At 37.0% G+C, this 22,625-nt stretch overlaps 1 protein-coding gene across 1 annotated transcript in view; it reads left to right on the top strand.

Moving 5' to 3' along the window:
- Positions 1–22,625, top strand: part of LOC112867579 (uncharacterized) — a 208,164-nt gene that overhangs the window by 131,710 nt on the left and 53,829 nt on the right. Inside the window, exon 4 of the mRNA XM_086715140.1 lies at positions 6,108–6,221. Within this exon, the coding sequence (XP_086571266.1) occupies positions 6,176–6,221 (46 nt within the window). The 5' untranslated portion in view covers positions 6,108–6,175. The remainder of the gene's footprint in view (positions 1–6,107; positions 6,222–22,625) is intronic.

The following is a 22,625-nucleotide window of genomic DNA, read 5'->3' as shown; positions in this document are numbered from 1 at the left end:
ATCAGTTGTAATATACCTTCTTTCATTTTTTATATAATTATTTGAATCTTGTTCCTTTTCATCCTAGCTAATCTAGCTATATGTTTCAATTTTTTTTTTATTTTTTCAACGAACCAATTCTTGGTTTCATTGATTTTCTTTATTGTTTTCCTATTCTCCATTTCATTATCTCTGCTCCAATATTTATTATTTCCTTTATTCTGATAGCTCTGGATTGTTTTTTTCTTCTTTTGCTAGTTCATTGAGGTGTGAAGCTAGATTGTTTTTTTGGCGGGGATGTTTCTTCCTTTTTTTAAGTTTATTTATTTATTTTGAGAGACAGAGAGAGCTAGCAGGGGAGAGGCAGAGAGAGAGGTAGAGAGAGAATCCCAGGCACTGACAAGTGAGGAGCCTGATGTGGGGCTGGATGCGAGGCTGGATGTGGGGCTGGATGTGGGGCTCAAACTCACCACCTGTGATAGATCATGACCTGAGGTGACACCAAGAGTTGGACACTTAACTGACTGACCTACCCAGGCTCCCCTCTTACTTTTTAATGTAAGTGTTCACAGTTATAAATTTGCCTTTGAAACTACTTCCACTACATTGCATACATTTTGGATGTTAGGTTTTCATTTTCATTTATCTCAAGGTATTTTCTAATTTTCCTTATGATTTCTGCTTTGACCCCTTGGTTTTTTGTTTTTGTTTTTGTTTTTGTTTTTTTTGACCCCTTGGTTTTTTAAGAATGTATTTAAAATTTTCAATATATGTGTGGATTTCTCAGTGTTTCTGCTACTGTTGATTTTTAGTTTCTTTTCATTGTGATCAGAAAAGTTACTTTGCATGATTTCAGTCTTTCAAATTTTGTTAAGACTTACCTGTGGCCAACGTGGTCTATCCTGGAGAATGTTCCCTGTACACTTGAGAAAAGTGTGTATTCTGCTATTGTTGGAGATTTCTACATATATCTGTAATGTCCAACTTGTCTGTAGTGTTTTTCAAGTACTCTGATTTCCTTATTGTTCTTTCCATTATTTGAAAGTGGGGTATTGAAGTGTACTACAATTTTCGTTTTATTTCCTATTTTTTATACATTCTGATTAATGTTTGCTTCATACATTTAGAAGTTTCATGTATTGTGCATAGATATTTATTATTGTTATTATTCTTGAAGAATTAACTTTTTATTATCAGATGTCTTAATTTGTCTTTTGTAATAGTTTTTTTTTAATGTTTATTTTTGAGAGAGAGAGAGACAGACAGAGAATGAGTGGCAGAGGGGCAGAGAGAGAGGGAGACACAGAATCTGAAGCAGGCTCCAGGCTCTGAGTTGTTAGCACAGAGCCCGACGCAGGGCTTGAACCCATGAACTGTGAGATCATGACCTGATCCTGATCCTGGATGCCCAACCGACGGAGCCACCCAGGCACCTCTCTTTTGTAATAGTTTTTGACTAAAAGTCTCATTTGCCTGTTAATAGTATAGCCACCTCTGCTCTCTTTTGGTTACCATTTACATGGAATATCTGTTTCCATGCTTTCACTTTCACTCTTAGATCTACAGCCTTTTATGGACACCATATATGTGAGTCTTGGTTTGTTTTAGTTTGTTTTTATACATTCATCTACTCTGTATCTTTCGATTTGGAAGTTTAACCCATTTACTTTGGTAGGTTGTGTTTTTCTAAAAATTCATTTATTTTAGGCTATTCAGTTAGATGGTATACAATTGGATAGGGAAAGACACTATTGCCATTTTGTTAACTGTTTTCTGTATCATGCATATTTTTGCTTCTCTTTTCCTATCTTACTGTCTTCCTTTGTATCTGATTAACTTTTTTTTTGTAATGACAGGCTTTGCTTTCTTTCTAATTTCCTTTTGTGTACTGTATGAGTCTGTTCAGGCTGCCATAACTAAATACCATAGACAGGGTCACTTAAAAAAGTGACTTATTTCTTACTGTTCTGGAGGAGGAAGTCCAAGATCAAGGTGCTGGTAAGATAGATTTTATTCACCTCTTCTCTTGGCTCAGGAGTGTCCACCATTTTCTGTGTACTCATATAATCTTTTCTTTGTGCACACATGGAAAGAGTGAGAGGGCACAAGCATGCATATGTGCACACTCTCTGGTGTCTTTTCGTATTAAGATGTTAATGCTGTTAGATGAAGACTTTACCTTTGACTTATCACTAACCTTAATTACTTTCCTAAGCCCTATCTACAAAGCATCACATTGGGGTTAGGGCTTCAACACTGAGTTTGGGAGGATATGAACATTCATTATATAACATGTATATTCTATAAATGTTTTATTTGTGGTTACCATGGATTACATTGAACATCATAAAGTTAAAACAATTTATTTTAATCACATACATACTTCAGTCATACAACTGTTCTCCTTTAATGTTCCTCCCCTGACTTTATTTATTGATATCACAAATTACATCTTTTTTTTTTTTTATTTTTTTTTCAACGTTTATTTATTTTTGGGACCGAGAGAGACAGAGCATGAACAGGGGAGGGGCAGAGAGAGAGGGAGACACAGAATCAGAAACAGGCTCCAGGCTCTGAGCCATCAGCCCAGAGCCTGACGGGGCTCGAACTCACGGACAGCGAGATCGTGACCTGGCTGAAGTCGGATGCTTAACCGACTGCGCCACCCAGGCGCCCCACAAATAACATCTTTAAATATTGTGTGCCCATTAGCATAGATTTATAGTTATTTTTATGCTTTTTTCTAAATTCTATATAAGAATTAAAAGTTATGCATCCAAATTTAAATAACATAGGTGTCTTCATTTGTCCATACATTTACCTTAAACACAAAAATATATTATTATATACCTTTGTGGTGCCATTTAATGTCCTCTCATTTAAACTTGAAATACTTCCCTTTAGCATTTCTGTTTGGGTAGGTCTAGCGCTAGGAACTTCCTCAGCTTTTGCTATCTGGGTAAGTCTTAATTTTCCCTTCATTTTTGAAGGACAGTTTTGCCAAATATAGTATGCTTGGTTGACAGTATTTTCTTTTGGCACTTTTAATATGTTATCCCAATGTCTTCTGGCCTACAAGGTTCTTGCTGAGAAATCTACTGGTGTAAAGTTATAGAGGCTTCCTTGTATGTAGCAAATTGTTTTTCTTTGGCTGCTTTTAAGATTCTCTCTTGGTGTTTGTCTTTTTTTATATGAAATTTATGTCAAATTTGTTTCCATACAACACCCAGTGCTCATCCCAACAGGTGCCCTCCTCAGTACCCATCCCCCATCCCCCATCAACGCTCAGTTTGTTCTCAGTTTTTAAGAGTCTCTTATGTTTTGGCTCCCTCCTTCTCTAACTTTTTTTTTCCTTTCCCTCCCCCATGGTATTCTGTTAAGTTTCTCAGGATCCACATAAGAGTGAAAACATATGGTATCTGTCTTTCTCTGTATGACCTATTTCACTTAGCATAACACTCTCCAGTTCCATCCACGTTGCTACATATTTCATTCTTTCTCATTGCCATATAGTATTCCATTGTGTATATAAACCACAATTTCTTTATCCATTCATCAGTTGATGGACATTTAGGCTCTTTTCATAATTTGGCCATTGTTGACAGTGCTGCTATAAACATTGGGGTACAAGTGCCCCTATGCATCAGCACTCCTGCATCCCTTGGGTAAATTCCTAGCAGTGCTATTGCTGGGTCATAGGGTAGATCTATTTTTAATTTTTTGAGGAACCTCCACACTGTTTTCCAGAGTGGCTGCACCAGTTTGCATTCCCACCAACAGTGCAAGACGGTTCCCATTTCTCCACATCCTCTCCAGCATCTATAGTCTCCTGATTTGTTCATTTTAGTCATTCTGACTGGCGTGAGGTGGTATCTGAGTGTGGTTTTGATTTGTATTTCCCTGATGATGCATGACGTTGAGCATCTTTTCATGTGTTTGTCTTTTAACAGTTTGTAATGTGTTTCAGTGTTGGTCTTTTGGGTTTTTCCTAGTTAGAGTTCATTCAGCTGGTTGAATTTGTACATACATTTCTTTTCTCAAATTTGGGATTTTTTTGGTCATTATTTCTTCAAATAAAGTCTCTGCTCCTTATTCCCTCTCTTCCACTCTGGGATTTCTATATTGTGTATCTTGGTCAACTTGATAGTGTCTGGTAAATCCTCTATGGTTTCTTCACCTTTTTTTTCTCCTTACTCCAGAAATTTCAAGTGACTTGTCTTCCAGGTTTCTATTCTTTTTCTTCCTGAGAAAATTTGTTATTGAACACCTTTAGTGAATTTTTCAATTCAGTTACTGTATTGCTCAGCTCCAGAATTTTAAAAAACAGTTTCTATACCTTTGTTGATATTTTTTCCAAGTTTTTGTTTAAATTCTAGTTAGTTAACATTAAATGTAATATTAGTTTTATGTGTAGATTTAGTGATTCAACATTTACATACAACACCTGGTGCTCATCACAACAAATATACTTCTTAATCCCCATCATCTATTTAATACATCTTCCCCCTACTCACTTCCCCTCTGGTAACCCTCTGGTTTGTTCTCTATGGTTAAGACTCTGTTTCTTGATTTTCCTCTCTTTTATTCCCTATGTGTATTTTTTGTGTTTCTTAAATTTTACATATGACTGAAATCATATGGTATTTGTCTTTCTTTGACTGACTTATTTCATTTAGCATAATATTCTCTAGCCTCCATCCATGTCATTGAAATGGCAAGATTTCATTCTTTTTTATGGTTGAGTAATATTCCATTATATATATGCATATATATGCATATATGCATTATATATATGCATATATATTCCATTATTATTCCATTATAATACATGTGTATTCCATATATATGTTATATATATTATAATATATATATATATATATATATATATATATATATATATGACGGAATATTATATATACACATACCACATAATCTTTATCCATTCATCAGTCGATGGACATTTGGGCTCTTTCTGTAATTTGGCTGTTGTTGATAATGCTGCTATTTAAATTTTATTCAGGCATCATATTCCTTATTTCATTAAGGCATGTTTTTGTTGTTGTTTGTTTGTTGTGGTATGTCTTGTCATTTTTTGTTGAGATTTATGATTTTGAAAGCACAGCATCTCTCTCAGCATTTACAAACTGGCTTCATGCAGGGAAATACTTTGACAAATCAGCCTTGCAGAGAGGTTCTGAGACTTCTCAAACCTTTTCTGGGGAATGTGTATTCTCTGGGCTCATGTATGCTCTTTTATTCATGGCTGCTTTTAACTCTCATAATTTCCCTAAGAGGGTCTCCCCTATTTCTTCTCAGGAGTTTTTGGTTTTGGTTCCTGTAGTATTTTTCTTCCTGTAATCTCTTGCTCCTCTGTCATGTGCAGAATTACATACATCCTATACCTCTAATGTGCCATGGTACTCACCTTTGTTTTCAGCAGCTTCCAACCTGGTATTTATCTATGCAGCTGTTTCCATCAGTGTTTCAAGTCAGGCAAGATAGAAACCAGTAACTCAGGTGCTCCCAGATTTTCCACAAAGTTAGGTACAAGTTCCACCTTTTTCTTTTCATCCCAAGAGAGAAGCTGGAAATTGGGAGGCTTCCCTGTGATTGTGGCATGCCGCACCAGGGAAAGGGTGCATCTAAAGTGGGCAAAATGCCATAATCCTCGTTATTCTTTTTGGTGTAGTTTTTCTTGGTAAGTAATTCACTTGGGCAAAGCAGCTTCAAACTGGTTTTTATAGTTCTCTAAAAGGTGTTTTGGTTTGTACACTGTTGCTAACTCAGTGTTTTTGGCGGGGAATGAAGGCCTGGACCTTACTAGTCCTCCATCTTGCTGATGTCTTGTCCTATGATTAAATTTTAACTTAAGCATAAAATGCCTAACAGAGATTAACATAAAGTACATTTGATGCCAAGGATTATTAATGAAGTTATGAGATAGTTTTAATACATATATATTAAAATTCTCCTATTTTCATGTCAGATCTGACATTATGGCAATTTATTTATAACTTTATAGAAATGAGGATAAATTCTGCTTTATACTTGTTATAAACTTGAAAGTTAGGGGTTTCACAACAGATCTGTTTCTATATTTATTCAACTAAATGTGTCTCTTTATGTAGCTCAGTTTGAAGTACCAGATGGAAATCTTGTGCTTGATGAAAACCAAGATTCAATATCAAAAACACAAATGCAAGTAAAGAAACAGAGAACATCCAAAGAGGAAAGAAACATTAGTAAGTACAATTAAAGATAACTTTAAATTATTTTAATTAAATTCAGTAGAATATTTTTTCCCTTTGGTTCATGAGTATATGTTTGAGATCATATTTTATGGGACATTTGTAGTTCCTTTGACCTTAATTGTAAATACCCTAAGATAATTAGAGAACAAAAGTCAAATTTTTCATAACTTTCATTGGTATTTCTGGTTGTAATATTATTTCACAATCACAAGTTCTACACTCAGACACCAAGGCCAATTATGGGCCAGTAATTTTCTTGCAAAGATGCAAGCCTTTCAGCAGGATGTGGTAGATGTTTCTGACCTGTGGTAGAGGCCTTCTACCACAACTCTAATTGGTAAACAGAGATGTTACTGAGAACTGTGAGTCACATAGCAAATGATCAGAGGAGCCTAGAGGAAAGGCACCCTATGAGTCCTGTTGGAAGGCTTCAAATACATTCTCTTGGCTGTGGCCCCACTAAAAGGAGGGACCTTTGAGGTAACCTAATAGATGAATGTCATCAAAACCCCCACATGGAGAATATGAGAGTGCAAGTAGCCAAATATTTCTGCCAGTAGTTATGCCTCATTTTCATTCGTTGAAGCAGAATGGGCCAAAGATTGGTAGTCTTGTTCTCTGGGTTGAGACATTGTGCTGCTTACAGATTATGCCCAGGAATTTCTATTAGGTACTTGGTAACTGTGCCTTGTTTGTTTTAATGGTCCAGCTATGTTGCCACATGTAGGTCTATAGGATGTCTGGTCCTTGTTAAGTTGTGCCCTTGTCTGGGTCCACTTGGATGTATTAATAGAATGGAAGCCTAGTGGTCTCTCTGAGTTTAGAACATTTCTAGGTCATAACTGTTTATTGACACAGATAGTTGGAGGATTTATGGAGCCTTGTGAAAGAATATTAGTGGTGGGTTGCAATCCAAGCCACATATGACAAATTTATCTTGATCATCTATGTGTACAAAGTTTCTGGATAGGGTATCTGTACTGTCTATTACAGAACACCAAATTCCTTCACTATGGATATTAACTTCCATGACAGTCATAATATTGGATGCAACTAGTGCCTCAGTACTACATCACCAAGCTATGAATAATCACTGGAGTCTCTATGCACACAAGGACATATACCTAAGGTATATTGAGTTATTTAATGGATAAGCAGTCACAGGAAGAATTTTTGCTTCATTAAGCTCATCAATAAGGGCAGTTATTTATTTTGTTTCCCCTGGTGGATGTTTTTGAGAAACAAGGTACTAGATGCTAATAGTTGGGTAGTTTCACAGTCTTCCACCTGTCTTGCTAAAGTGGCAATTTCTACCAAGGGTTAGGGTGAAATCAAGTAGACATTCATGTAGATAATACTTCTATACTGACAATACATTTAGTAGTGGGGGTAGAGTTTTGAGGTGGCCTGAGTGGACACATCATCGTGGAATTTTGAGTAAGTTTCCCATTAGTGGTGGCTTTGGACCCCAAGCCAATGAACATTATTGGTTTCCACCTCATCTTGGTGTCAAACGTTGTGGAGATCATTGTTTTCTATGCACCAGTATCTCAAAGGCCCAGAAATGAAAGTTTCCTGCACATCTCCACTGAACTATGATGAGAGCAGAAGTCTTCACATTCCCTCCCTGCCTCCCCCACTGTGGGTACATGAGGCCTGAAAAAACCCATTGTCTTATTTATTTTTGAAAGCCATAATGTCTTGGTAATAGTTGGTGGAGCACTCTGATTCTTGGCAAGGATCACCGGGAAAAACAGAAGCATAGCACCTGTATTAATCAAAGGATCCATTACCATAAGTAGTGGGTCTGTTGAGCTACTTATCCCACTACCTGGCCATAATGTTCTAGGAAAAGAGCCCATTAGTCTACTTATTGAGTCTAAGCCTGTTTTTGGATAAACACACTCTTTGATCTCTTTAAAACCTTTGCCTCGATGGTCCAGGAGTGTTTACTAGATTACCATTTTTTTTTTAATTTTTTTTTTCAACATTTATTTATTTTTTGGGACAGAGAGAGACAGAGCATGAACAGGGGAGGGGCAGAGAGAGAGGGAGACACAGAATCGGAAACAGGCTCCAGGCTCTGAGCCATCAGCCCAGAGCCCGACGCGGGGCTCGAACTCACGGACCGCGAAATCGTGACCTGGCTGAAGTCGGACGCTTAACCGACTGCGCCACCCAGGCGCCCCTAGATTACCATTTTTATATCACTCTCTCTTATGGTCAATCATTGCTGTCTTGGCAGTATCCACTATTGTCCAGAAATTTTCCAGTTAAGATCCAGATAATATCATAGACTAATTGCCCTGACCTTGAAACTTTGTTTAACTGAGCTTAATGTCCAGCAATAGCAGCACAAATGAACCCAGAATTTTGAGTCTGGTAAAAAGTAATATCATCTACTATCCTCATACCTTTATTGTATATCCTAAGTACAATGGGCGGTTCATGAAATCACTACAGCCTCTTCAGTTATAGTTAAAACATGTTTTACAAGGGCAAGAATGAGTCATCTGTCAAATCCAAAACAGTACCCAGCTGAGGAAGGAGAGAGTCTTGAACGTCTGTGTTTTTTTCATACCCCTTTCTTCCATCTCCTTGTGCAATGTATCCATTGTCAAAACTCTCTGAGAAAGGGTTTTTTTGTATTAGGAAACCAACAATATTACTTGACTACTTTATTTTTTTTCAAAATTTTATTTAAATTCTAGTTAGTTAATATATAGTGTAATATTGGTTTCAGGAGTAGAATTTAGTGATTCATCACTTACAATAACATCCAGTGCTCATCATAACAAGTGCTCTCCTTAATACCCATCACCCATTTAGCCCATCCTCCACCCACCTCCCTCTACAACCCTCATTTTGCTCTCTATAGTTAAGAGTCTCTTATGGTTTGCTTCCCTTTCTCTTTTTTTCCAGTCCCATATGTTCATCTGTTTTCTTTCTTAAATTCCACATATGAATGCAAACTGGTGTAGACAACCTGGAAAATAATATGGAAATTTCTCAAAAAGTAAAAAATAAAACTACCCTATAACCCAGCAATTGCACTACTAAGTATTACCCAAAGGATACAAAAATAGATTCAAAGGGGCACATGCACCCCGATGATTGTAGCAGTATTATCAACAATAGCCAAACTATAGAAAGAGCTCAAATGTCCATAGACTAATGAATGGGAAAAGAAAATGGTGTGTGTGTGTGTGTGTGTGTACACACACATACACAAATTTATACACATATATATACATATATATGTATATTTATATATATGTATATACACACATACAATGGAATATTACTCAACCATCAAAAAGAATGAAATCTTGCCATTTTGCTAAGCAAAATAAGTCAGAGAAAAATGAGTACCACATGATTACTTCTTTAAAAATATTACTTCTTTAAACATGAAGATGATTTATCCAAGTCTTAAGTTTCTTCAGGTCACCAGACAAAGTGGTTCTCAGGACTCTACATTCTTTTCTTAAAGCATGAATCTCAGTAAATCTCTGCATCATAAACTGCCCATCAGTTCCCACTACACTACCGTAGAACTAATAATAGTCATTGGGTACAACCAGCATGCAGGGTCTTCAATTTTTGGTTCCATAGCTGGTAAAACTATAAGTAATAGCTAAGGTCTTGCTTCTCCAGCTTTATCAAAATTCCTCTATTGGATGTTTAATTCTACCTACCCACTGAGTATCTTAGCCAAAAAAAAAAAAAAAAGGAAATAAATAGAAGAACCATTGTTCCCTCTCAGAAATTAAAAGTAAATAATAAAATAGCACTCTCTTAAAGCATGCTCCAGAGTCCGCTAGCCCATCCTGAGACACCCTGACCTGAACTGTCATGTGCCCTATGGGACCCTCTGACTCTTGCACATGACCCAATAGTATCACTTTATGGAGCCCTGAGGATTCACTAATGTTCCTTCTAGAAGGGAATTGTGCTTAATTGACCACATTGCTGGCTGCACTAATTTGTAAGGAGAGAGCTACCTGTTTTTAAGTTGGTTAGTTAAGATAGCAAGCCAAATTGAAAGTGAAATTAAGCATTTATTCTGTTACTGTAATTTATTAGAAAGAGTCTAAACAAGAAAAGTTTCCAGTTACATCAGCTTTCCGTTTTCCTCCATAGAACAGCATTGGAGAGTCAGAATATCAGTGCTGGCAGGGGTAGGTTGTGAGAAGATCATCTTACAACCAAAGAAGTTTCAAACAAAAAGCTCTTCCTGTTGTATAGACTTGGAGGCTGAAGTGAGTTAGTGGTGGGAGGGCAAGGAATAAAAGAAGTGAAAGCTATCAAAACTAATAAAAATGTCTACAATGAAATGATAATGAAAAACCAAACTATGTAGAAGCATATGAACAGTACAGTATCTTAGCTGAATCCTCCATGCATAAAAATGCCTCAAAATTGAGGCACATGGATTAGTAATGCAGATATTTCCAGTTTTATGGGCCTTAGTCCTTGACTGCAACCACTGCCAATGTCTACACTTCACTGGCTGTGAATCAAGTCTAGCGTGGAATCTGAAGATTCCCCCCATGACAACTGCCAGATAAGGCCTTTGCAATTGTCTAAGGTTGGGCCTAAAAGATCACACATGGGAATTTGGCTGTTAAAAAATGCTTCAGTGTAAACACATATGCATATCAACATACATGTACATATATTATATATAGGCATAGCCATACTCACCTATGCTTACGTACATATACATGTGAACATATACATGAATATGCATATTCATAGAAATATTTATAAATCATTATTTCTCACAGAAATATTCAAGTCCAATCTATCCCTTCAAGACCTGTTCTTTCCTTTCTCTATTTCGCTTGTGTATGTCCTGCCTTCTGAAGTGTGAATCAATCTACACAACATCAATATATTTAATCATTTGATCTATATTTTAGTGCTTCTTAAATTGTTTCAGAATGCAGAGCACTAGAGAAAACACTAGAAAAATAAGCTTACTAAACAAGATTTGTGATTTGTTTACACTTTACCCCTCCACTGTTTTGTGCAGGAGTAAGTGTATATTTCAAACACTTTATTGATTTACTTGCATTATTGTTTTCTTACTTATGCCAGTAGGTTTATTTACTTATATTTAGTTCCAGTTTTAATTCCCATTCTTATCTTTTATGATTTAGGGTTCTTTTTATTGAGATATAATTGACATGTGATATTATATTAATTTCAAGAGTACAACATAATGATTCAATGTATGTGTACAGTTGATTCTTGAACAACATAAGGGTCTATGTTCATGCAGGTCCACTTATATGAAGATTTTTTTCAAATATAGTACTATAAATGTACCTTATGATTTCCTTAATAACATTTTTCTTTGTCATACTTTTTAAGAGTACAGTAGAAAGTACATATAAAATACAAGGTATCTGTTAATCAACTGTATTAGCTATCAACAAGGCTTCTGGTAAACAGTAGGGTGTTAGTAGTTCAGGTTTAGGGGAGTCAAAAATTATACATTGATTTTTGACTGTATGGGGGGGTCAGAGCCCCTAACCCCCACATTGTTGAAGGGTTAGCTGTATATTGTGAAATGATCACCACAGTATGCAGAATTAACATCTATCACCACACATAGATACAATTTATTTCTTATGCTGAGAACTTTTAAGGTCTACTCTCTTAGCAACTTTCTTGTATATAATATAGTATCATTAACTATAATCACCATGTGGTACATTATATCCCCAGGACTTATTTATTTTATAACTGGACATGTTTACCTTTTGACCATTTTCACCCATTTGCCCTTGTTCCGGTTCTGGCAACCACTAGTCTGTTCTGTGTGGTGGTGGTGGTGCTCTTCTTCTTCTTCTTCTCCTCCTCCTCCTCCTCCTCCTCTTCCTCCTCCTCCTTCTTCTTATTCTCCTTCTTCTCCTTCTTCTTCTTCTTCCCCCTCCTCCTCCTCCTCCTCTTTTTTTTTTTTTTAGCTTTACCTATAAGTGAAATCATATAGTATTTGTCTTTTTCTCTGACTTACTTCACTTAGCATAACCCCTTATTGCATGCAGGTTGTCGCAAAAGGCAGGATTTTCTTCTTTTTATGTGTGGATAATATTCCTATATATGTGTAAGTCACAGTTTTAAAATCCATTCACCTATTGATGGCCACTTAGATTGTTTCCATGTCTTAACTATTGTAATTAATGCTACAGTGAACAAGGGAATTCAGATATCTTTTTGAGTTACTATTTTGTTTCCTTTGGAAAAATACCTAGAAGTGGAATTGTTGGAACATATGCTAGTTCTATTTTTGATTTTTTGAAGAACCTCCATTAAGTTTTCTATAGTAGTTGTACCAATTTACATTTCTATGAACAGTATACAAGGAGAGGAGTTAAGATGGTGGAGAATCTGGAGATGGGATTTCTCTCATCCCTCAAACACAGCTGTATTGAGGTCACATCACTTGGAAACACCCAGGAAATCAATCTGCAGGGTGGCAGAAGGATCTCCACAGGTGGAGGGAGATAGCTTGGTGGGATCGAGGTGCATGTATGTGAATTGGGGGAGAAAATGGAATAGGCACAGAGGGGAGGAAACTCATTCTGTGGAGAGACAAAGGCAAAGGTAGAGAGGTTGTGGAATTGCTGTTTTGAGTTAGTGTAAGGAAAACTTCTCTGGACCATCGACTAGAGAAGAAGAAATCAGAGAGTACTAGTTTCTATTTTGCAAAGAGCCTCAGGAGCTGAAGATCAGAGTTGACAAAAGTGTATGACTCTCCAGACTGAAGCCACTGCGTGTGCTTGTGCCTGATGGGAGGATGCCAACCTTGGGAGACAGCAGCCATCTCAGGAGTGCACGGGGAGAGAACAGTTCCCTTCCTCTAGTACTGTGGGAAGAGGTTTATTGCCTCCCCAAGGAGAAAAGACAATGCAGGCGCCAGCCAAAGGCCTTTTATTGGCGGGACTAAGAGGGGGGCACTACACCACCAGAACAGGATCTACATAGTGCAGGGCCCTTTAAGACATCAGGTTTAGAATCCCAACTGAGGACTTAGCAGGCACGGAGACTGTTGGAGCAGGGTAAACCCACTGCCTGCGCTACTCTGTAAGGGCTGCCTGAACAGTGTGGTTTGAGACATCTGGTCTGGGGCAGAGAGATTGTGGTGTTGCTATTTTTCTCCTCAACAGGAACACAGTGAGACTTCAGGGAGCAGCACAAGTGGGCCCCAGTGGAGGCGGGACCAACTTACACCAAACCCCCCTCCTCTGTGCCTGGCAACTGTTTATCTACTGGAGGAAGACTGCACCAGCCAGCACAGCCACAGGACCCAGTTAGCAACAGATAATTGGTTTTGGTTTTTGTCTGTTAGTCTGTCTTCTTCTTATCTTTTCCTTTCATTTCCTTTCTTTTTGTTGTTTTCTTTCCTTTCCTTTTCTTGTTCTTTTTCCTTTCCTTTCCTTTCCTTTCCTTTCCTTTCCTTTCCTCCCTTCCCTTCTTTCCCTTTCCTTTTCATTTTCCTTCTACCCTCTTCTTCTTTTTTCTGTTGGAATCAGGCTTATAGTTTCTTTCTTTTTTTTTTTATTTTAATTTTTTTTTCAACGTTTATTTATTTTTGGGACAGAGAGAGACAGAGCATGAACGGGAGAGGGGCAGAGAGAGAGGGAGACTCAGAATCGGAAACAGGCTCCAGGCTCTGAGCCATCAGTCCAGAGCCTGACGCGGGGCTCGAACTCACGGACCGCGAGATCGTGACCTGGCTGAAGTCGGACGCTTAACCAACTGCGCCACCCAGGCGCCCCCAGGCTTATAGTTTCTGATTTGGTTTTGATCAATTTTTATCATATATATTTTTTTCTGTTTTTTTTTTAATTAGTCATTTTTACTTTATTCTTTTTATACCTTTTCTGTATCTCCTTTATTTTCTTTTCTCTCTCTCTGGTTTAAGCCTGATTTGTTTGTTTGTTTGTTTGTTTGTTTGTTTTACTGCCTGCTTGGTCTCTTTTTTTCCACTTTCATTTTTCTCTTTGTATGTGATCAAGCTTCCCCCCCTCTTTTACTTCAAAACACACCTGGTGGAAGGTACAAACACTCCACCACTACAAGCAAAGAGGAGCTTTGCAGAGGACTGACAAGTGGGAGATAGCAGCCAAAAAGTAACAACAGAGTGCATGCAACACACTCAAAAAACACTTCCTGAAGTGCCAGGCCATGGACAGTGTATAGCCCCTTTTTAATACAGTAGTACTTGCAGGCACAGGATTCATAACAAGCTATTAAAATATATAAAAGACAGAAACCTATCCAAAATGGCAAAAAGGAAGAATTCTCTTCAAAAGAAAATCCAGGAAGAAATGACAGCCAGAGAAGTGCTCATAACAGGTATAAACAATATATCTAAGAACTTAGAATAACAGTCATAAGACTAATAGCTGGGCTTGAAAAAGGCATAGAAGATAGCAGAGAATCTATTGCTGAAGATATCAAAGACCTAAGAAATAGCCACAATGAATTAAGAAATGCTATAAATGAGATACAAAATAAACTAGATACAGTGACAGGATGGAAGAAGCAAAGGAAAGAATAGATGAACTAGATGATAAAATTATGGAAAATGATGAAGCTGAAAAAAAAGAGGGAAAGGAAATTACTAGATTATGAAGGGAGAATTAGAGAGCTAAGTGATTCCATGAAATGAAATAGTATCTGTATCATAGGAGTTACAGAAGAAGAGACAGTGAAAGGGGCAGAAGGTTTATTTGAACAAATTATAGCTGAGAACTTCCCTAATCTGGGGAAGGAATCAGGCGTTCAAGTCCAAGAGGTACAGAAAACTCCCTTTAAAATCGGCAAAAACAGGTCAACACCATGACATATAGTGAAACTGGCAAAATACAAAGATAAAGAGAGAATTCTGAAAGTAGCTAGGGACAAATGGGCTTAACTTGCAAGGATAGACACATAAGGGGGAATAGCAGACCTCTCCACTGAAACTTGGCAGGCCAGAAGGGAGTGGCAGGAAATATTCAATGTGCTAAATAAGAAAAATATGCATCCAAGAATCCTTCATCCAGCAAGGTGGTCATTCAGAATAGGAGAAATAATGGCTTTCCCAGATAAACAAAAGCTAAAGAAGTTCATGGCCACTAAACCAGCCCTGCAGGAGATTCTAAGGGGGATTCTGTGAGTGGAAAGCAGCAAAGACTACAAAGGACCAGAGACATCTCCACAAACACAAAGCCCACAGATAACAGTGGCACTAAATCTGTATCTTTCAATAATCATTCTGAATGTAAATGTACTAAATGCCCAATAAAAGACATGGGGTATCAGAATGAATAAAAAATACAAGATCCATCTATATGCTGCCTACAGGAGATTCATTTTAGACCTCAGGACACCTGCAGATTCAAAGTGAGGGGATGGAAAACCATCTGTCATGCTAACAGATATCAAAAGAAAGATGGAGTAGCCATGCTTCTATTAGACAAACTAGATTTTATTTTATTTATTTTTAAATGTTTTATTTGTTTTTGAGAGAGACAGAGACAGAGAGCAAGTTGGGGAGAGCAGAGAGACAGAGATAGAATCCGAAGCAGGCTCTAGGCTCCGAGCTGTCAGCATAGAGCCTGACGCGGGGCTCAAACTCACAAGCTATGAGATCATGACCTGAGCTGAAGTCAGACACTTAACCAACTGAGCCACCCAGGTGCCCCCAGACAAACTAGATTTTAAAACAAAGAGTCTAACAAGAGATGAAAAAGGGCATTCTATCATAATTAAGGGGTCTATTCATCAAGAAGAGCCAACAATTGTAAAAATTTATGCCCCAACATAAACACCAAAATATATAAATCAATCACAAACATAACTAAATGTATAGATAATAATATCATGATTATAGGGGACTTTAATATTCCACTTACAACAATGGACAGATCATCTAGGCAGAGAGTAAGGGAACAATGGCTCTGAATGACACATTGGGCCAGATGGACTTAATAGATATATTCAGAAATTTTCATTCTAAAGCAACAGAATACACATTCTTCTTTAGTGCACATGGAACATTCTCCAAAATAGATCACATATTAGGTCACAAAACAGCCCTCAGAAAGTGTAAAAAGATTGAGATCATACCATGCATATTTTCAGATCACAACACTGAACAACACTATGAAACTTGAAATCAGTCACAAGAAAAAATTTGGAAAGTCCCCAAATACATGGAGGTTAAAGAGCTTCCTACTTAAGAAGGAATGGGTCTACTGGGAAATTAAAGAAGAAATTTAAAATATATGGAAACAAATGAAAATGAAAACACGATAGTGCAAACCCTTTGGGATGTAGCAAAGGCAGTCCTAAGAGGAAAATACATTGCAATTCAGGTCTATCTCAAGAAGCAATAAAGGTACCAAATACACAACCTAAGCTTACACCTAAAGGAGCTAGAAAGACAGCTGCAAATAAAGCCCAAACAAACCCAGCAGAATAGAAATAATAAAGATTAGAACAGAAATAAACAATATAGTAGAATATACTAGAACAGATATAGTAGAACAGATCAATGCATCTAAGATCTGATTTTTGAAAGAATAAACAAAATTGATAAACCCTCAGCCAGACTTCTCAAAAAGAAAAGACAGAGGACCCAAATAGATAAAATCATGATAGAGGAGAGATTACAGCCAACAACACAGAAATACAATTATTAGAGAATACTATGAAAAATTATATGCGAACAAACTAGAAAATCTGGAAGAAATGGGCAAATTTCTAAACATTCACACACTACCAAAACTCAAAGAGGAAGAAAGGAAAAGTTTGAACAGACCCATACCCAGCAAAGAAATTAAATCAGTTATCAAAAATCTCCCAACACATAAGAGTCCTGGGCCAGATGACTTCCCAGGGGAATTCTACAAGACATTTAAAGCAGAGTTAATACCTATTCTCAAATTGTTGCAAAAAAAAAAAAAAATAGAAACAGAAACAGAAGTAAAGCTTCCAGTCTCATTCTTTTTTTTTTAATTTTTAAAATATTTATTCTTGAGAGAGACAGAGACAGAGTGCAAGCAGGGGAGGGGCAGAGAGAGAGGGAGACACAGAATCTGAAGCAGGCTCCAGGCTCTAAGCTGTTAGCACAGAGCCCGACACAGGGCTCAAACTCACGGACCATGAGATCATGACCTGAGCCAAAGTTGGATGCTTAACTGACTGAGCCACCCAGGCACCCCATCATTCTATGAAGCCAGCATTACCTTGATTCCAAAAACAAAGACCCCACTAAAAAGAATTACAGGCTAAGGTCCCTGAGGAACACGGATGCAAAAATTCTCCACAAGATACTAGCAAATCGAATTCAACAGTATATTAAAAGAATTATTCACCATGATCAAGTGGGATTAATTTCTGGGCTGTAGGGTTGTTTCAATTTTCACAAATCAATCAACATGATACATCACTTTGATAGAATAAAGGATAAGAACCATATGATGCTGTCAATAGATGCAGAAAAAGAATTTGACAAAATACAGCATCTTTTCTTAATAAAAACCCTCAGAAGTTGGGATAGAAGGAACATACTTTATCCTAAAAGCCATATATGAAAGGCCTACAGCTAATATCATCCCAAATGGGAAAAAACTGAGAGCTTTCCCCCTGAGATCAGGAACACGAGAGGGATATCTACTCTCACCATTATTGTTTAACATTATTTTAAGTCCTAGCATCAGCAATCATACAACAAAACGAAATAAAGGGCATTCAAAATGGCAAAGAAAGAGTCAAACTTTGACTCTTAGCATGATATTCTACATGGAAAACCTGAAACACTCCACCAAAAACTTCTAGAGCTGTTATAAGAATTCAGCAAAGTTGCAGGATATTAAATCAATGTACAGAAATTGGTCGCATTGCTATACACCAAAAGTGAAACAAGAGAAAGACATATCTTGAAATTGATCCCATTTACAATTGCATCAAAAACCATACAATACCTAGGAATTAACCTAACTAAACTGGTAAAAGATATGTATGATGAAAACTATAGAAAGCGTATGAAAGAAATTGAAGACACAAAGAAATGGAAAAACATTTAAGGCTCATGGATTGGAAGAACAAATTTTGTTAAAATGTCCATACTACCCTAAGGAATCTACACATTTAATGAAATCCCAATCAAAATAGCAGCAGCATTCTTCACAGAGCTAGAACAAACAATCCGAAAATTTGTATGGAATCACAAAAAAACCCTAATTCACCACAGTAATGTTGAGAAAGAAAACCAAAGCTGGAGGCATCACAATCTTGGACTTTAGCCTGTATTACAAAGCTGTACTCATCAAGGCAGTATGGTACTGGCACAAAAACAGACAAATAGACTAATAGAGTAGAATAGAGAACCCATAAATGGATCCACAAATATATGGCCAACTAATCTTTGACAAAGCAGGAAAGAGTATCCAATGGAAAAATATAGTCTCTTCAGCAAATGGTGTTGGGAGAAATGGACAGCAACATGTGGAAGAATGAACCTAGACCACTTTCTTACACCATACATAAAAATAAGTCCAAAATGGATGAAAGACCTAAATGTGAGACAGGAATCCACCGAAGTACTACAGGAGAAAACAAGCAACAACGTCTCTGACCTTGGCTGCAGCAACTTCTTACTAGACATGTCTCAGAAGGCAAGGAAAATAAAAGCAAAAATGAACTATTGGGACATCATTAAGGTAAAAATATTCTGCAAAGCAAAGGAAACAATCAACAAAACTAAAAGGCGACTGGTGGAATGGGAGAAAATATTTGTAAATGACATATGAGATAAAGGGTTAGTATCAAACATCTATAAAGAATTTACCAAACTCAACACCCCAAAAAACAGATAATCCAGTGAAGAAATGGGCAAAAACAATGAATGAACACTTTTCCAAATAAGACATTTAGATGGCAAACAGACACATGAAAAGATGCTCAACATCACTCATCATCAAGGAAATAGAGATCAAAACCACAGTGAGATACCACCTCACACCTGTCAAAATGGCTAAAATTAACAGCTCGGGCAACAACAGATGTTGGTGAGGATGTGGAGAAAGGGGAATACTCTTGCACTGTTGGTGGGAATGCAAACTGGTGCAGCCACTCCAGAAAACAGTATGGAGTATCAAAACATTAAAAATAGAATTACCCTGTGACCCATCAATTTCACTATTAGGATTTGCACTACTAGGAATTGTACTACTAGGAATTTATCCAAAGGATACAGGAGTGCTGATTCAAAGGGGTACATTTACCCCAGTGTTTATAGCAGCACTATCAACAATAGCCAAAGCATGAAAAGAACCCAAATACCCATCAACTGATGAATGGATTAAGAATTGGCATACATATTCAATGGAATACTACTCATCTTGAAAAAGAATGACATCTTGCCATTTGCACCAATGTGGATGAACTGGAGAGTATTGTGCTAAGCCAAATAAGTCAGTCAGAGAAAGACATATATCATATGATTGTACTCATATGTGGAATTTTAGAAAGTTAACAGATGATCATAGGGGAAGGGTAGGAAAAATAAGATAAAAACAGAGAGGGAGGCAAACTATAAAAGACTCTTAAATACAGAGAACAAACTTAGGGTTGATAGGGGTCCAAGGTGGGGAAAATGGGTTATGGGCATTAAGGAGGGCACTTGTTCAGATGAGCACTGGGTGTTATATGTAAGTGATGAATCACTGGAAACTACGCCTGAAGCCAAGACTACACTGTATGTTAGCTAACTTGAGAACAGAAAGACAAACAAACAAAAAAGCAAAAAACAAACAACAAAAAACAAAACAGTATGCAAGGGTTCCCTTTTCTCCACATCCTTACCAACACTTATTTCATGTCTTTTTTATAATAGCCATTCTAAAACATGTGAAGTGATATCTCTTTGTAGTTTTGATTTGCATTCACCTGATGATTACCTTTTTATGTACCTGTTGGCCATCTGTATTACTTCTATTGGAAAAAAAATATCTATTCAGATCTTCTGCCCATTTCTTAATTGGGTTGTTTGATTGTTTGCTATTAAGTTGTATGAGTTCTTTGTATTTTTGAAATTAACCCTTCATATGATATATGACTTACAAATATTTTTCCCCATTCTATACATTGCCTTTTCATTTTGTTGATGGTTTCCTTTGTTAAGCAGAAGTTTTTGAGCTTGATTTAGTCCCACTTGTTCATTTTTCCTTTGGTTACCTTTACTTTTTGTGTCAAATTCAAAAATCATCACCAAGAATTGTGTCAAGGAGCTTTCCACCTATGGTTACTTCTAGTAGTTTTATGGTTTCAGGTCTTACACTCAAGTCTTTAACACACTTTGACTTTATTTTTGTGTATGGTGAAAGACAGTGGCACAGTTTCATTCTTTTGCATATGACTGTCCAGTTTTCCCAGCACCATTTTTTTTTTTCAACGTTTATTTATTTTTGGTACAGAGAGAGACAGAGCATGAACGGGGGAGGGGCAGAGAGAGAGGGAGACACAGAATCAGAAACAGGCTCCAGGCTCTGAGCCATCAGCCCAGAGCCTGACGCGGGGCTCGAACTCACGGACCGCGAGATCGTGACCTGGCTGAAGTCGGACACTTAACCGACTGTGCCACCCAGGCGCCCCAGCACCATTTTTTGAATAGACTACATCGAATATTTTTGGTTCCTTCATCATACATTAATTTACCATGTTTGCATGGGTTTATTTCTGGGAACTCTATTCTGATCCATTGATTTATGTGTCTGTCCTTATAGCACTAGTGTTTTGATTACTATAACTTTGTATATAGTTTGAATCAGGAAGTGTGGTGCTTCTACCTTTGTTCTTTCTCGAGATTGCTTTGGATATTTGAGGTTTTGTGGTTCCATATAAATCTTAGGATTGTTCTGTTTCTGTGAAAATACCATTGGAAGTTTGATAAGGATTGCATTCAATCTCTACATTGCTTTTGGTAGTATAGGCATTTTAACAATATTAATTCATATAATCCATGAGCATGGACTGTAATTCCATTTATTTATGTGTTCTATTTCTTTAATAAATGTCTTATAATTTTCAGTGTACTGGTATTTCACCCCCTTGGTTACATTTCTTCCTAGGAACTTTATTCCTTTGGATGCTATTGTAAAAGACATTGTTTTCCTAATTTCACTTCTTTCTGCTACTCTATTGTTAATATGTGTAAATGCAACTGACTTCGTATATCGTTTTTATATCTTGCTACTTTATTGAATTTATTAGTTTTAACTATTTTTGGTGGAGGCTTCAGGCTTTTCCATATATAATATCACATTATCTACAAATAGAAACAGTGTTATTTCTTTCTTTCCAGTTTTGGATGCTTTGTATATTTTTTCTTATTTAATTGTTTTGGCTAAGACTTCCAATACCACATTATATAAAAGTGGTGAGAGTGGATGTCCTTATCTTGTTCCTGATCTTAGAGAAAAAGCTTTCAGCTTTTCATCATTGAGTATGATGTTAGCTGTGAGCTTTTCTTATATACGGCCTTTGTTGTGTTGAGGTGAATTCTTTTTATACTTAATTTATTGAGAATCTGTTATGAAAAGTTGAAATTTTGTCAAATGCTTTTTCTGCATGTTTAGATTATCATGTGATTTTTTTTATCCTTTGCTCTTTAATGTGGCATATCATAGTGAATGATTTGCATATGTTGAACTATCCCTACCTCCCTAAAATAAATGCCATTTGGTCATGATGCATGATCTTTTTAATGTGCTATTGAATTCTGTTTTCTATAGATTTTTGCATCTATGTTCACCAGGGATATTGGCCTATTGTTTTGTGGGGTTTTTTGTGGGGTCTTTGGCTTTGGTATCAGGGTAATGCTGGCCTCATAAAAAGAGATTTCAGAATTTGCTATGAGTGAATTGTGTTTATAAGTTGAACTCCTAATCACCAATGTGATGGCATTAGAAGTGAGGGCTTTGAGAATTGCTTGGGTCATGGGGGTAACGCCCTCATGAATGGGATTAGTGTTCTTATAAAAGAGACCCACAGAGATCCTTCATCTCTTCTGTCATGTAAGGAATAGTGAGAAGGTGTAAGCTGAGTCAGGAATGAGTTCTCACCAGAACATAACCCTGCTGCATCTTTGATCTTAGACTCCCAGCTTCCTTAACTATGAGAAATAAATTTATCTTGTTTACAAGCTACACAGTCCATGGTATTTTGTTATATCAGCCCAAATGGATTTAAAAAGAAATGTTCCCTTTACACACACACACACACACACACACACACACACACACACACACACACCGCTTGCCTCTCTCACTATGTGTGTGTGTTTAAGAAGGGTTGGTATTAATTTTTCTACACATTTTTGGTAAAATTCAC

The sequence above is a fragment of the Puma concolor genome, chromosome B4, assembly GCF_028749965.1.
Source record: "Puma concolor isolate L17-30 chromosome B4, mPumCon1.1.hap2, whole genome shotgun sequence".
Lineage (NCBI taxonomy): Eukaryota > Metazoa > Chordata > Mammalia > Carnivora > Felidae > Puma > Puma concolor.
This window is presented reverse-complemented; position numbering and strand designations above follow the sequence as displayed.